This window comes from Oncorhynchus keta, chromosome 24 (assembly GCF_023373465.1).
Source record: "Oncorhynchus keta strain PuntledgeMale-10-30-2019 chromosome 24, Oket_V2, whole genome shotgun sequence".
In the NCBI taxonomy this organism is placed as follows: domain Eukaryota; kingdom Metazoa; phylum Chordata; class Actinopteri; order Salmoniformes; family Salmonidae; genus Oncorhynchus; species Oncorhynchus keta.
Genome location: NC_068444.1, coordinates 4897341 through 4911468, shown reverse-complemented (window position 1 = coordinate 4911468; position 14128 = coordinate 4897341). Strand labels below are relative to the sequence as shown.

At 46.4% G+C, this 14128-nt stretch overlaps 1 protein-coding gene across 1 annotated transcript in view; it reads right to left on the bottom strand.

Annotated features, from left to right (window-relative positions):
- Positions 1–14128, bottom strand: part of LOC127911317 (netrin receptor UNC5B-b-like) — a 386624-nt gene that overhangs the window by 50051 nt on the left and 322445 nt on the right. The window contains 1 exon segment of the mRNA XM_052477532.1: positions 4029–4223. Within this exon segment, the coding sequence (XP_052333492.1) occupies positions 4029–4223 (195 nt within the window).

Here is a 14128-nt window from a genome sequence, read left to right as displayed (position 1 = left end):
ACCCAGTCATGTCCATAGATTAGGGTCTAATGGCTGTTGACTGATATCCACATATAAACAGTAATATCTTTGAAATTGTTGCATGTTTGCGTTTATATATTTTAATCAGTATATGTAAAAACGGAAACGGAAACGTTTGGAGATGTCCCCTGCTGATTATAGACCCGTCAACTAAAATATATCTTTGTAATACTCTACAACAGGGGTGTCAAACATACGGCCCGCGGGCCGGAACCGGCCCCCAAGGAGGTTCGATCAGGCCCGCAGGATAATTTGAAAGTGGAAAAAATGCATAAAAGACATGGAATTAATATTTTTAATTCGCTGCAATTCATGGATTATCCGCTATGGGGCGCACTCTTTCCATCAGAGTAGAAGACAAGCCGCATCACTGAGACAGACTGAAAACAGCAGATGGTATCAATGCGCCATCTGCTGCTTGTTACGACGTTGTTAATATCATTAGCCAAAATGTCGTTATCCAAACGGAGAAAAGTAGATAAGGAGTGTAGAATTTTCAAAGAAAAATGGACCACGTCCTATTTATTTACAGAGATGCACGGAAAACCTTTGTGCTTGGTGTGTTTGCAACAAGTTTCGGTATTGAAGGAATATAATATTCGACGCCACTACGAGACTCATCACAGCGAAAAATATGACGGCTTGCAAGGACAACTGAGAAGAGATAAGATTAACGAATTGCTGGCGGGTCTGAGGAAACAGCAGTCAACTTTCATCCAGAGCCGAGAAGTCAGTGAAGCAGCGGTAAAAGCCAGCTACCTAATTGCTAGCGAAATAGCATTAGCATCGAAGCCGTATTCCGACGGTGACTTTGTTAAACGATGCATGATGAAGGCGGCTGAACTTGTATGTCCCGAGAAGCGACAAGCTTTTGCCAATATTAGCCTGACGAGGAATACTCGGCAGATTTGAAGGGCAAATTTGCCTCTGTAGGTCTGGACAGATTTTATCAGTATCTACTACCAGGGTACCCCAAATTAACAGCCCTGGCTGCTAAAATTTTGTGCATGTTTGGGACAACCTACCTTTGTGAACAAATTTTCTCAGTGATGAATATCAATAAAACAAAAATGCGTTCAAGGCTCACAAACAACCACTTAAATGACATTCTGAAAGTGACAGCTAGTCAGGACATGACACCTGGTGTTGATGCACTTGTACAGGCCAAAAGATGCCAAGTTTCAGGTACAAATACAAGTCCAGACTAGACTAACACCTTTAAAATGCTGCCTTAGATACTGTTTGCATTGAAAGAATACAGCTCTGTGAAGATGAATCCTTACTGTGGTGATTTAAAAAATGTGCACTTTAATGTTAGTCAGCAGCTTCAAAACAAAAGTTATGTGATGGAATTCTACTGTTCATACAACTCCATACATTTTCAGTATGTATTGTATGTGTATGTATGTTTCATGTATGAAGTTTACAGATTTACAGGACAGGCGAACACTTTCTTCATTACACATTTAAAATCACTCTCCTTAGTTTGTAAGGTGTACGCAGGGATTACATTTAGATTTTATATGCGTATGTGTAAGTGGTTTAAAAATTCCTTTCTTTAAAAGTCTCATTTAATCTTAAAGTGCATTACTATATTTTTCAGTACCAATTAAAGTTTTGTGCCTTTGTACAATCAGTGGGATCAGTTGCAATGCATATTTGTGAATGATAAAAGTAAATTGCACATTTGTCTAAGGAAATATGAGGTGTTTCATGAAATGTTTTGTAAAAGGATAGTTCATTAAATTTCAATATTTTCCTAATGTTCTTGTGCTTCTTTACACCAAAACAAAGGAAAGACATGATATTTTGGTTATTTATAGCAGAGTATGGTATAATTTTAATGGTCCGGCCCACTTGACATCTCCCTAGGCCGTATGTGGCCCACGATGCGAAATGAGTTTGACACCCCTGCTCTACAATCTCAGGATATAACATTTACGTGGGGAAAAAAAAGCTAAATAAGAATAGGAAAAATAAAAAATAATATCCTTTAAGTGGACTATAAAAAAATATGACATAGTTAGATGCTTCTGTTGTTGAGTAAAAGGATGATTAGCAGGTTGAGGGCTTCAACTTCATTGGCGTCCACATTCTCATCGATCCAAGTTCCTTGGTGTCCACATCACCAACAAACTAACATGGTCCAAACACACCAAGACAGTCGTGAAGAGGAAGCGACAAAACGTATTCCCCCTCAGGAGACTGAAAAGATTTGGCATGGGTCCTCAGATCCTCAAAAGGTTCTACAGCTGCACCATTGAGAGCATGGTTGTATCACTGCCTGGTGTGGCAACTGCTCTGCCTCCGACCGCAAGGCACTGCAGAGGGTAGTGTGTACGGCCCAGTACATCACTGGGGCCAAGCTTCCTGCCATCCAGGACATAGACTGTTCACTTTGCTACCACACTGCAAAGGGTACCGGAGCGCCAAGTCTAGGTCCAAGAGGCTTCTACCCCAAAGCCATAAGAATCCTGAACAGGTAATCAGACTACCCCTCTTTTACACTTTTACCCAGACTACCCCTCTTTTACCCAGACTACCCCTCTTTTACCCAGACTACCCCTCTTTTACCCAGACTACCCCTCTTTTACACTTTTACCCAGACTACCCCTCTTTTACACTTTTACCCAGACTACCCCTCTTTTACCCAGACTACCCCTCTTTTACCCAGACTACCCCTCTTTTACCCAGACTACCCCTCTTTTACCCAGACTACCCCTCTTTTACACTTTTACCCAGACTACCCCTCTTTTACACTTTTACCCAGACTACCCCTCTTTTACACTTTTACCCAGACTACCCCTCTTTTACCCAGACTACCCCTCTTTTACCCAGACTACCCCTCTTTTACACTTTTACCCAGACTACCCCTCTTTTACCCAGACTACCCCTCTTTTACCCAGACTACCCCTCTTTTACCCAGACTACCCCTCTTTTACCCAGACTACCCCTCTTTTACCCAGACTACCCCTCTTTTACCCAGACTACCCCTCTTTTACCCAGACTACCCCTCTTTTACCCAGACTACCCCTCTTTTACCCAGACTACCCCTCTTTTACCCAGACTACCCCTCTTTTACCCAGACTACCCCTCTTTTACCCAGACTACCCCTCTTTTACCCCACTGCTTCTCTCTGTTGTTATCATCTATGCATAATCACTTTAATAACTCTACCTACATGCACAGGACATATTACCCCACACATTGACAATATTACATAGTATTATATAGTCTCGCTATTGTTATTTTATTGCTGATCTTTAATTACTTGTAACTATTATTTCTTAATCTTATCCATATTTTTTTTAAACTGCATTGTTGGTCAGGGGCTCGTAGGTAAGCATTTCACTGTATTGTGTTGTATTCGGCGCATGTGAGTAATACAATTTGATTTGAGTTAAAAGTGACAACAAGCAACAAATATATATATAATATATTTATATATAGGAAGAGGAGGAGGAGGAGGAAGAGGAGGAAGAAGGTGAAGGGGAGGAGAAGAGAGGAGGAGGAAGGGGAGGAGGAGGAGGAGGAGGAGGAGGAAGAGGAGAATGAGGAGAAGGAGGAGGAAGGAGGAGGAAGAGGAGGAGGAGAATGAGGAGTAGGAGGAGTAAGGGGAGGAGGAAGAGGACAAGGAGGAAGAGGAGGAGGAGGAATGGGAGGAGGAAGAGGACAAGGAGGAAGAGGAGGAGGAGTAAGGGGAGGAGGAAGAGGACAAGGAGGAAGAGGAGGATGAGGAATGGGAGGAGGAAGAGGACAAGGAGGAAGAGGAGGAGGAGGAATGAGGAGAAGGAGGAGGAAGGAGGAGGAAGAGGAGGAGGAGAATGAGGAGTAGGAGGAGTAAGGGGAGGAGGAAGAGGACAAGGAGGAAGAGGAGGAGGAGGAATGGGAGGAGGAAGAGGAGGAGGTGGAGGAAGAGGGAGAAGGAGGAGGTGGAGGAAGAGGAAGAAGAAGGAAGAAGAAGAAGAGGAGGAAGAATAAGAACAACAACAACAACAGTTACTCACCCTGTCTGGGTGGTTTGTAGTTGCCGGGGTGGAAGGCGGCGGTGAGGGCGGAGGAGGAGTCAGTGATATCACCATGGAGATGGCGACAGTTGCGTCGGTATGCCAACACCCCAACACACAGTACCAGCACCACAGAGAGTAACAGCGCCCCCACCAGGCCGGCATACACCATTACACCAATACCAGGGTCCAACGCTGAGAGAGAGAGAGAGAGAGAGAGAGAGAGAGAGAGAGAGAGAGAGAGAGAGAGAGAGAGAGAGAGAGAGAGAGAGAGAGAGAGAGAGAGAGAGAGAGAGAGAGAGAGAGAGAGAGAGAGAGAGAGCGAGAGGAGAGCGAGAGCAATAGAGAGAGAAGAGAGAGAAAGAGAGAGAGAGAGAGAAAAGAGAGAGAGAGAGAGAGAGAGAGAGAGAGAGAGAGAGAGAGAGAGAGAGAGAGAGAGAGAGAGGGAGAGGGAGAGGGAGAGAGGGAGAGAGAAAGAGAGAGAGAGAGAGAAGAGAGAGAGAGAGAGAGAGAGAGAGAGAGAGAGAGAGAGCGAGAGCGATGGAGAGAGAATAGAGAGAGAAAAGAGAGAGAAGAGAGAGAGAGAGAGAGAGAGAGAGAGAGAGAGAGAGAGAGAGAGAGAGAGAGAGAGAGACAGAGAGAGAGAGAGAAGAGAGAGAAGAGAGAGGAGAGAGAGAGAGATAAGAGAGGAGAGAGAGAGAGAGAGAGAGAAAGAGAGAGAAGAGAGAGGAGAGAGAGGAGAGAGAGAGAGGGAGAGGAGAGAGAGAGAGAAGAGAGAGAGCGAGAGGAGAGCGAGAGCGATAGAGAGAGAAAAGAGAGAGAGAGAGAGAGAGAGACAGAGAGAGAGAGAGAGAGAGAGAAGAGAGAGGAGAGAGATAAGAGAGAGAAGATAGAGGAGAGAGAGAGAGAGAGAGAGAGAGAGAGAGAGAGGGAGAGAGCATTAGGGCTCTGCATGGATAGACCAGTGGAGGCTGCTGAGAGGAGGACGGGTCATTATAATGGCTGAAGTCAATGGAAGGGAACATATGGCACCACATGGTTGATGTGTTTGATACCATTCCAGGCATTATTAACAGCCTCCACTGGGATAGACACACACACACACACACACACACACACACACACACACACACACACACACACACACACACACACACACACACACACACACACACACACACACACACACACACACACACACACACACACACACACACACACACACACTACTTCAGAACAGCAGTCTTTCATACCTCTTCCTAATCTGCAGAGGTCTACAATGACAGAGGGCCTTAACGCAGGGCCTTAATGTCGCCTGTTCCCTGATATCCCATCAAAACTCCTACTCTCCCTTCCTCCTCTCCCTTCCTCCTCTCTCTTCCTCCTCCTCTCTCTCCTCCTCTCTCTCCTCCTCTCTCTCCTCCTCTCTCCTCATCTCTCCTCCTCCCATCACAACTCATCCTCTCTCCTGCTCTCTCTCCTGCTCTCCCCTCCTCCTCTCTCTCCTCCTCTCTCCTTCTCTCATCACAACTCATCTCTCTTCCACCCATCACAACTCCTCCTCTCGCTCCTCCTCCTCTACCCTCCTCTCTCCTCTTCTCTCCTCCTCCAATCACAACCCCCCATCTCCTCATCCAATCACAACCGCCCCCTCTCCTCCCTTCTTCTCCCCTTGTACATCTTCTCCTCTCCTGTTCTGTTCTGTGATTGTTTCTGACTGAGCTGCCTTCCAGACTCCTGACTCCACCACTCTAACACAGAGCCAGACTCCTGACTCCACCACTCTAACACAGAGCCAGACTCCTGACTCCACCACTCTAACACAGAGCCAGACTCCTGACTCCACCACTCTAACACAGAGCCAGACTCCTGACTCCTGACTCCACCACTCTAACACAGAGCCAGACTCCTGACTCCACCACTCTAACACAGAGCCAGACTCCTGACTCCACCACTCTAACACAGAGCCAGACTCCTGACTCCACCACTCTAACACAGAGCCAGACTCCTGACTCCACCACTCTAACACAGAGCCAGACTCCTGACTCCACCACTCTAACACAGAGCCAGACTCCTGACTCCACCACTCTAACACAGAGCCAGACTCCTGACTCCACCACTCTAACACAGAGCCAGACTCCTGACTCCACCACTCTAACACAGAGCCAGACTCCTGACTCCACCACTCTAACACAGAGCCAGACTCCTGACTCCACCACTCTAACACAGAGCCAGACTCCTGACTCCACCACTCTAACACAGAGCCAGACTCCTGACTCCACCACTCTAACACAGAGCCAGACTCCTGACTCCACCACTCTAACACAGAGCCAGACTCCTGACTCCACCACTCTAACACAGAGCCAGACTCCTGACTCCACCACTCTAACACAGAGCCAGACTCCTGACTCCACCACTCTAACACAGAGCCAGACTCCTGACTCCACCACTCTAACACAGAGCCAGACTCCTGACTCCACCACTCTAACACAGAGCCAGACTCCTGACTCCACCACTCTAACACAGAGCCAGACTCCTGACTCCACCACTCTAACACAGAGCCAGACTCCTGACTCCACCACTCTAACACAGAGCCAGACTCCTGACTCCACCACTCTAGCACAGAGCCAGACTCCTGACTCCACCACTCTAACACAGAGCCAGACTCCTGACTCCACCACTCTAACACAGAGCCAGACTCCTGACTCCACCACTCGAACACAGAGCCAGACTCCTGACTCCACCACTCTAACACAGAGCCAGACTCCTGACTCCACCACTCTAACACAGAGCCAGACTCCTGACTCCACCACTCTAACACAGAGCCAGACTCCTGACTCCACCACTCTAGCACAGAGCCAGACTCCTGACTCCACCACTCTAACACAGAGCCAGACTCCTGACTCCACCACTCTAACACAGAGCCAGACTCCTGACTCCACCACTCGAACACAGAGCCAGACTCCTGACTCCACCACTCTAACACAGAGCCAGACTCCTGACTCCACCACTCTAACACAGAGCCAGACTCCTGACTCCACCACTCTAACACAGAGCCAGACTCCTGACTCCACCACTCTAACACAGAGCCAGACTCCTGACTCCACCACTCTAACACAGAGCCAGACTCCTGACTCCACCACTCTAACACAGAGCCAGACTCCTGACTCCACCACTCTAACACAGAGCCAGACTCCTGACTCCACCACTCTAACACAGAGCCAGACTCCTGACTCCACCACTCTAACACAGAGCCAGACTCCTGACTCCACCACTCTAACACAGAGCCAGACTCCTGACTCCACCACTCTAACACAGAGCCAGACTCCTGACTCCACCACTCTAACACAGAGCCAGACTCCTGACTCCACCACTCTAACACAGAGCCAGACTCCTGACTCCACCACTCTAACACAGAGCCAGACTCCTGACTCCACCACTCTAACACAGAGCCAGACTCCTGACTCCACCACTCTAACACAGAGCCAGACTCCTGACTCCACCACTCTAACACAGAGCCAGACTCCTGACTCCAACACTCTAACACAGAGCCAGACTCCTGACTCCACCACTCTAACACAGAGCCAGACTCCTGACTCCACCACTCTAACACAGAGCCAGACTCCTGACTCCACCACTCTAACACAGAGCCAGACTCCTGACTCCACCACTCTAACACAGAGCCAGACTCCTGACTCCACCACTCTAACACAGAGCCAGACTCCTGACTCCACCACTCTAACACAGAACCAGACTCCTGACTCCACCACTCTAACACAGAGCCAGACTCCTGACTCCACCACTCTAACACAGAGCCAGACTCCTGACTCCACCACTCTAACACAGAGCCAGACTCCTGACTCCACCACTCTAACACAGAGCCAGACTCCTGACTCCACCACTCTAACACAGAGCCAGACTCCTGACTCCTGACTCCACCACTCTAACACAGAGCCAGACTCCTGACTCCACCACTCTAACACAGAGCCAGACTCCTGACTCCACCACTCTAGCACAGAGCCAGACTCCTGACTCCTGACTCCAGCACTCTAACACAGAGCCAGACTCCTGACTCCACCACTCTAACACAGAGCCAGACTCCTGACTCCACCACTCTAGCACAGAGCCAGACTCCTGACTCCACCACTCTAACACAGAGCCAGACTCCTGACTCCAGCACTCTAACACAGAGCCTGACTCCTGACTCCACCACTCTAACACAGAGCCAGACTCCTGACTCCACCACTCTAACACAGAGCCAGACTCCTGACTCCACCACTCTAACACAGAGCCAGACTCCTGACTCCACCACTCTAGCACAGAGCCAGACTCCTGACTCCACCACTCTAACACAGAGCCAGACTCCTGACTCCACCACTCTAACACAGAGCCAGACTCCTGACTCCACCACTCTAACACAGAGCCAGACTCCTGACTCCACCACTCTAACACAGAGCCAGACTCCTGACTCCACCACTCTAACACAGAGCCAGACTCCTGACTCCACCACTCTAACACAGAGCCAGACTCCTGACTCCACCACTCTAACACAGAGCCAGACTCCTGACTCCACCACTCTAACACAGAGCCAGACTCCTGACTCCACCACTCTAACACAGAGCCAGACTCCTGACTCCACCACTCTAACACAGAGCCAGACTCCTGACTCCACCACTCTAACACAGAGCCAGACTCCTGACTCCACCACTCTAGCACAGAGCCAGACTCTTGACTCCACCACTCTAACACAGAGCCAGACTCCTGACTCCACCACTCTAACAACGAGCCTGATGGCCTGGTACTCAGGGCTCTATTGTCCCTCCATCAGGTCCTAATGGCCTGGTACTCAGGGCTCTATTGTCCCTCCATCAGGTCCTAATGGTCTCTGGTACTCAGGGCTCTATTGTCCCTTCATCAGGTCCTAATGGCCTGGTACTCAGGGCTCTATTGTCCCTCCATCAGGTCCTAATGGCCTGGTACTCAGGGCTCTATTGTCCCTCCATCAGGTCCTAATGGCCTGGTACTCAGGGCTCTATTGTCCCTCCATCAGGTCCTAATGGCCTGGTACTCAGGGCTCTATTGTCCCTCCATCACGTCCTAATGGCCTGGTACTCAGGGCTCTATTGTCCCCTCATCAGGTCCTAATGGCCTGGTACTCAGGGCTCTGTTGTCCCTCATCAGGTCCTAATGGCCTGGTACTCAGGGCTCTATTGTCCCTCATCAGGTCCTAATGGCCTGGTACTCAGGGCTCTATTGTCCCTCCATCAGGTCCTAATGGCCTGGTACTCAGGGCTCTATTGTCCCTCCATCAGGTCCTAATGACCTGGTACTCAGGGCTCTATTGTCCCTCCATCACGTCCTAATGGCCTGGTACTCAGGGCTCTATTGTCCCTCATCAGGTCCTAATGGCCTGGTACTCAGGGCTCTATAGTCCCTCCATCAGGTCCTAATGGCCTGGTACTCAGGGCTCTATTGTCCCTCATCATGTCCTAATGACCTGGTACTCAGGGCTCTATTGTCCCTCATCAGGTCCTAATGGCCTGGTACTCAGGGCTCTAATGTCCCTCCATCAGGTCCTAATGACCTGGTACTCAGGGCTCTATTGTCCCTCATCAGGTCCTAATGACCTGGTACTCAGGGCTCTATTGTCCCTCCATCAGGTCCTAATGACCTGGTACTCAGGGCTCTATTGTCCCTCATCAGGTCCTAATGACCTGGTACTCAGGGCTCTATTGTCCCTCATCAGGTCCTAATGACCTGGTACTCAGGGCTCTATTGTCCCTCTAACCACTCTGACATCATTGCAATCAAAAATCACCACCATACACCTATCATTAAAACAGCACAGTGCTTTTAAAACTCACCTCACTGTGATGATGAATTTGAAGGAAGAAGTTCAACAACAGGTTTAAACTGAGTGGAAAACCTGGTCGTTGTAGATGTTTGTGTTAAAGCCAAACACATCGAAATGGACAGGTGATGATTAATTCAAAACACCCATATAAATATTAGGGATAATGCACACACATAGGCCTATATATGAGCCCAAGCCTGAGAAAAAAATAAATTAAGCTGTTCTTTATACAATATATTCCCTACAGCATATTTTTATTTTACCTTTATTTAACTAGGCAAGTCAGTTAAGAACAAATTATTATTTTACACATTTTTGAAAATAAGAATTTGTTCTTTAACTGACCTGCCTAGTTAAATAAAGGTAAAAAAAATAAATCATAATTTAACATATTAGTAAAGACAATATTAAATTGAGAATAGTCTGATGGGTTAAAATAGGATCATAGAGCACAAGCTTCTCTTTTCTTTTGCCACTTTCTCAAATCATCAATAGTCTATAATAGTCTGTTTCCTCTGAAATACACTTCCCTCATATCAGAATGTTTTGTGAGACCTTCCTAAAATAAATAATGGATTTTTATTTTGTTGTGATGGTGTATATTAAATTGATTGATTCGACTTGTTAAAATGTAGACGTTCCAAAGGTCTGCGTCAGGCTTGTAAGGCTGCCGGGAGATGATGTACGTGTTTATGTTAATGAACGGTAAATTGGTCACATACACATGGTTAGCAGAAGTTAATGCGAGTGTAGCGAAACGCTTGTGCTTCTAGTTCCGACAATGCAGTGATAACCAACGAGTAATCTAACGAGTAATCTTATATTATTATCATCATCTAAGGGTGTTACCAAAGACCTGAATTATCACCACGACCCATAGACCTGAATTATCACCACTACCCATAGACCTGAATTATCACCACGACCCATAGACCTGAATTATCACCACTACCCATAGACCTGAATGACCTGAATTATCACCACTACCCATAGACCTGAATTATCACCACTACCCATAGACCTGAATTATTATCGTCACTACCCATAGACCTGAATTATCACCACTACCCATAGACCTGAATTACCACCACTACCCATAGACCTGAATTACCACCACTACCCATAGACCTGAATGACCTGAATTATCATCACTACCCATAGACCTGAATGACCTGAATTATCACCACTACCCATAGACCTGAATTATCACCACTACCCATAGACCTGAATTACCACCACTACCCATAGACCTGAATGACCTGAATTATCGTCACTACCCATAGACCTGAATTATCACCACTACCCATAGACCTGAATTATCACCACTACCCATAGACCTGAATTATCACCACTACCCATAGACCTGAATTATTATCGTCACTACCCATAGACCTGAATTATCACCACTACCCATAGACCTGAATTATCACCACTACCCATAGACCTGAATTATCACCACTACCCATAGACCTGAATTATCATCACTACCCATAGACCTGAATTATCACCACTACCCATAGACCTGAATTATCACCACTACCCATAGACCTGAATTATCACCACGACCCATAGACCTGAATTATCACCACTACCCATAGACCTGAATTATCACCACGACCCATAGACCTGAATTATCACCACTACCCATAGACCTGAATTATCACCGCTACCCATAGACCTGAATTATCACCACTACCCATAGACCTGAATTATCACCACTACCCATAGACCTGAATTATCACCACTACCCATAGACCTGAATTACCATCACTACCCATAGACCTGAATTATCACCACTACCCATAGACCTGAATTATCACCACTACCCATAGACCTGAATTATCACCACTACCCATAGACCTGAATTATCACCACTACCCATAGACCTGAATTATCATCACTACCCATAGACCTGAATTATCACCACTACCCATAGACCTGAATGACCTGAATTATCACCACTACCCATAGACCTGAATTATCATCACTACCCATAGACCTGAATTATCATCACTACCCATAGACCTGAATTATCACCACTACCCATAGACCTGAATTATCACCACTACCCATAGACCTGAATGACCTGAATTATCACCACTACCCATAGACCTGAATTATCATCACTACCCATAGACCTGAATTATCAACACTACCCATAGACCTGAATCACCACCACTACCCATAGACCTGAATTATCACCACGACCCATAGACCTGAATGACCTGAATTATCACCACTACCCATAGACCTGAATTATCATCACTACCCATAGACCTGAATTATCATCACTACCCATAGACCTGAATTACCATCACTACCCATAGACCTGAATTATCACCACTACCCATAGACCTGAATTATCATCACTACCCATAGACCTGAATTACCATCACTACCCATAGACCTGAATGACCTGAATTATCACCACTACCCATAGACCTGAATTATCATCACTACCCATAGACCTGAATTACCATCACTACCCATAGACCTGAATTATCACCACTACCCATAGAGCTGAATTATCACCACTACCCATAGAGCTGAATTATCACCACTACCCATAGACCTGAATTATCATCACTACCCATAGACTTGAATTATCATCACTACCCATAGACCTGAATTATCACCACTACCCATATACCTGAATTATCACCACTACCCATAGACCTGAATTATCATCACTACCCATAGACCTGAATTATCAACACTACCCATAGACCTGAATTATCATCACTACCCACAGACCTGAATTATCACCATTACCCATAGACCTGAATTATCACCACTACCCATAGACCTGAATTACCATCACTACCCATAGACCTGAATTATCACCACTACCCATAGACCTGAATTATCACCACTACCCATAGACCTGAATGACCTGAATTATCACCACTACCCATAGACCTGAATTATCACCACTACCCATAGACCTGAATTATCACCACTACTCATAGACCTGAATTATCACCACTACCCATAGACCTGAATTACCATTACTATCCATAGACCTGAATTATCACCACTACCCATAGACCTGAATTATCATCACTACCCATAGACCTGAATTATCACCACTACCCATAGACCTGAATTATCACCACTACCCATAGACCTGAATTACCATCACTACCCATAGACCTAAATTATCATCACTACCCATAGACCTGAATTATCACCACTACCCATAGACCTGAATTATCATCACTACCCATAGACCTGAATTATCATCACTACCCATAGACCTGAATTATCACCACTACCCATAGACCTGAATTATCACCACTACCCATAGACCTGAATTATCATCACTACCCATAGACCTGAATTACCACCACTACCCATAGACCTGAATTATCACCACTACCCATAGACCTGAATTACCACCACTACCCATAGACCTGCATGACCTGAATTATCACCACTACCCATAGACCTGAATGACCTGAATTATCACCACTACCCATAGACCTGAATTATCACCACTACCCATAGACCTGAATTACCATCACTACCCATAGACCTGAATTATCACCACTACCCATAGACCTTAATTATCACCACTACCCATAGACCTGAATTATCACCACTACCCATAGACCTGAATTATCACCACTACCCATAGACCTGAATTATCACCACTACCCATAGACCTGAATGACCTGAATTATCACCACTACCCATAGACCTGAATTATCACCACTACCCATAGACCTGAATTATCACCACTACCCATAGACCTGAATTATCACCACTACCCATAGACCTGAATGACCTGAATTATCACCACTACCCATAGACCTGAATTATCATCACTACCCATAGACCTGAATTATCACCACTACCCATAGACCTGAATTATCACCACGACCCATAGACCTGAATTATCACCACTACCCATAGACCTGAATGACCTGAATTATCACCACTACCCATAGACCTGAATGACCTGAATTACCACCACTACCCATAGACCTGAATTATCACCACTACCCATAGACCTGAATTATCACCACTACCCATAGACCTGAATTATCACCACTACCCATAGCCCTGAATTATCACCACTACCCATAGACCTGAATGACCTGAATTATCACCACTACCCATAGACCTGAATTATCACCACTACCCATAGACCTGAATTATCACCACTACCCATAGACCTGAATTATCACCACTACCCATAGACCTGAATTATCATCACTACCCATAGACCTGAATTATCACCACT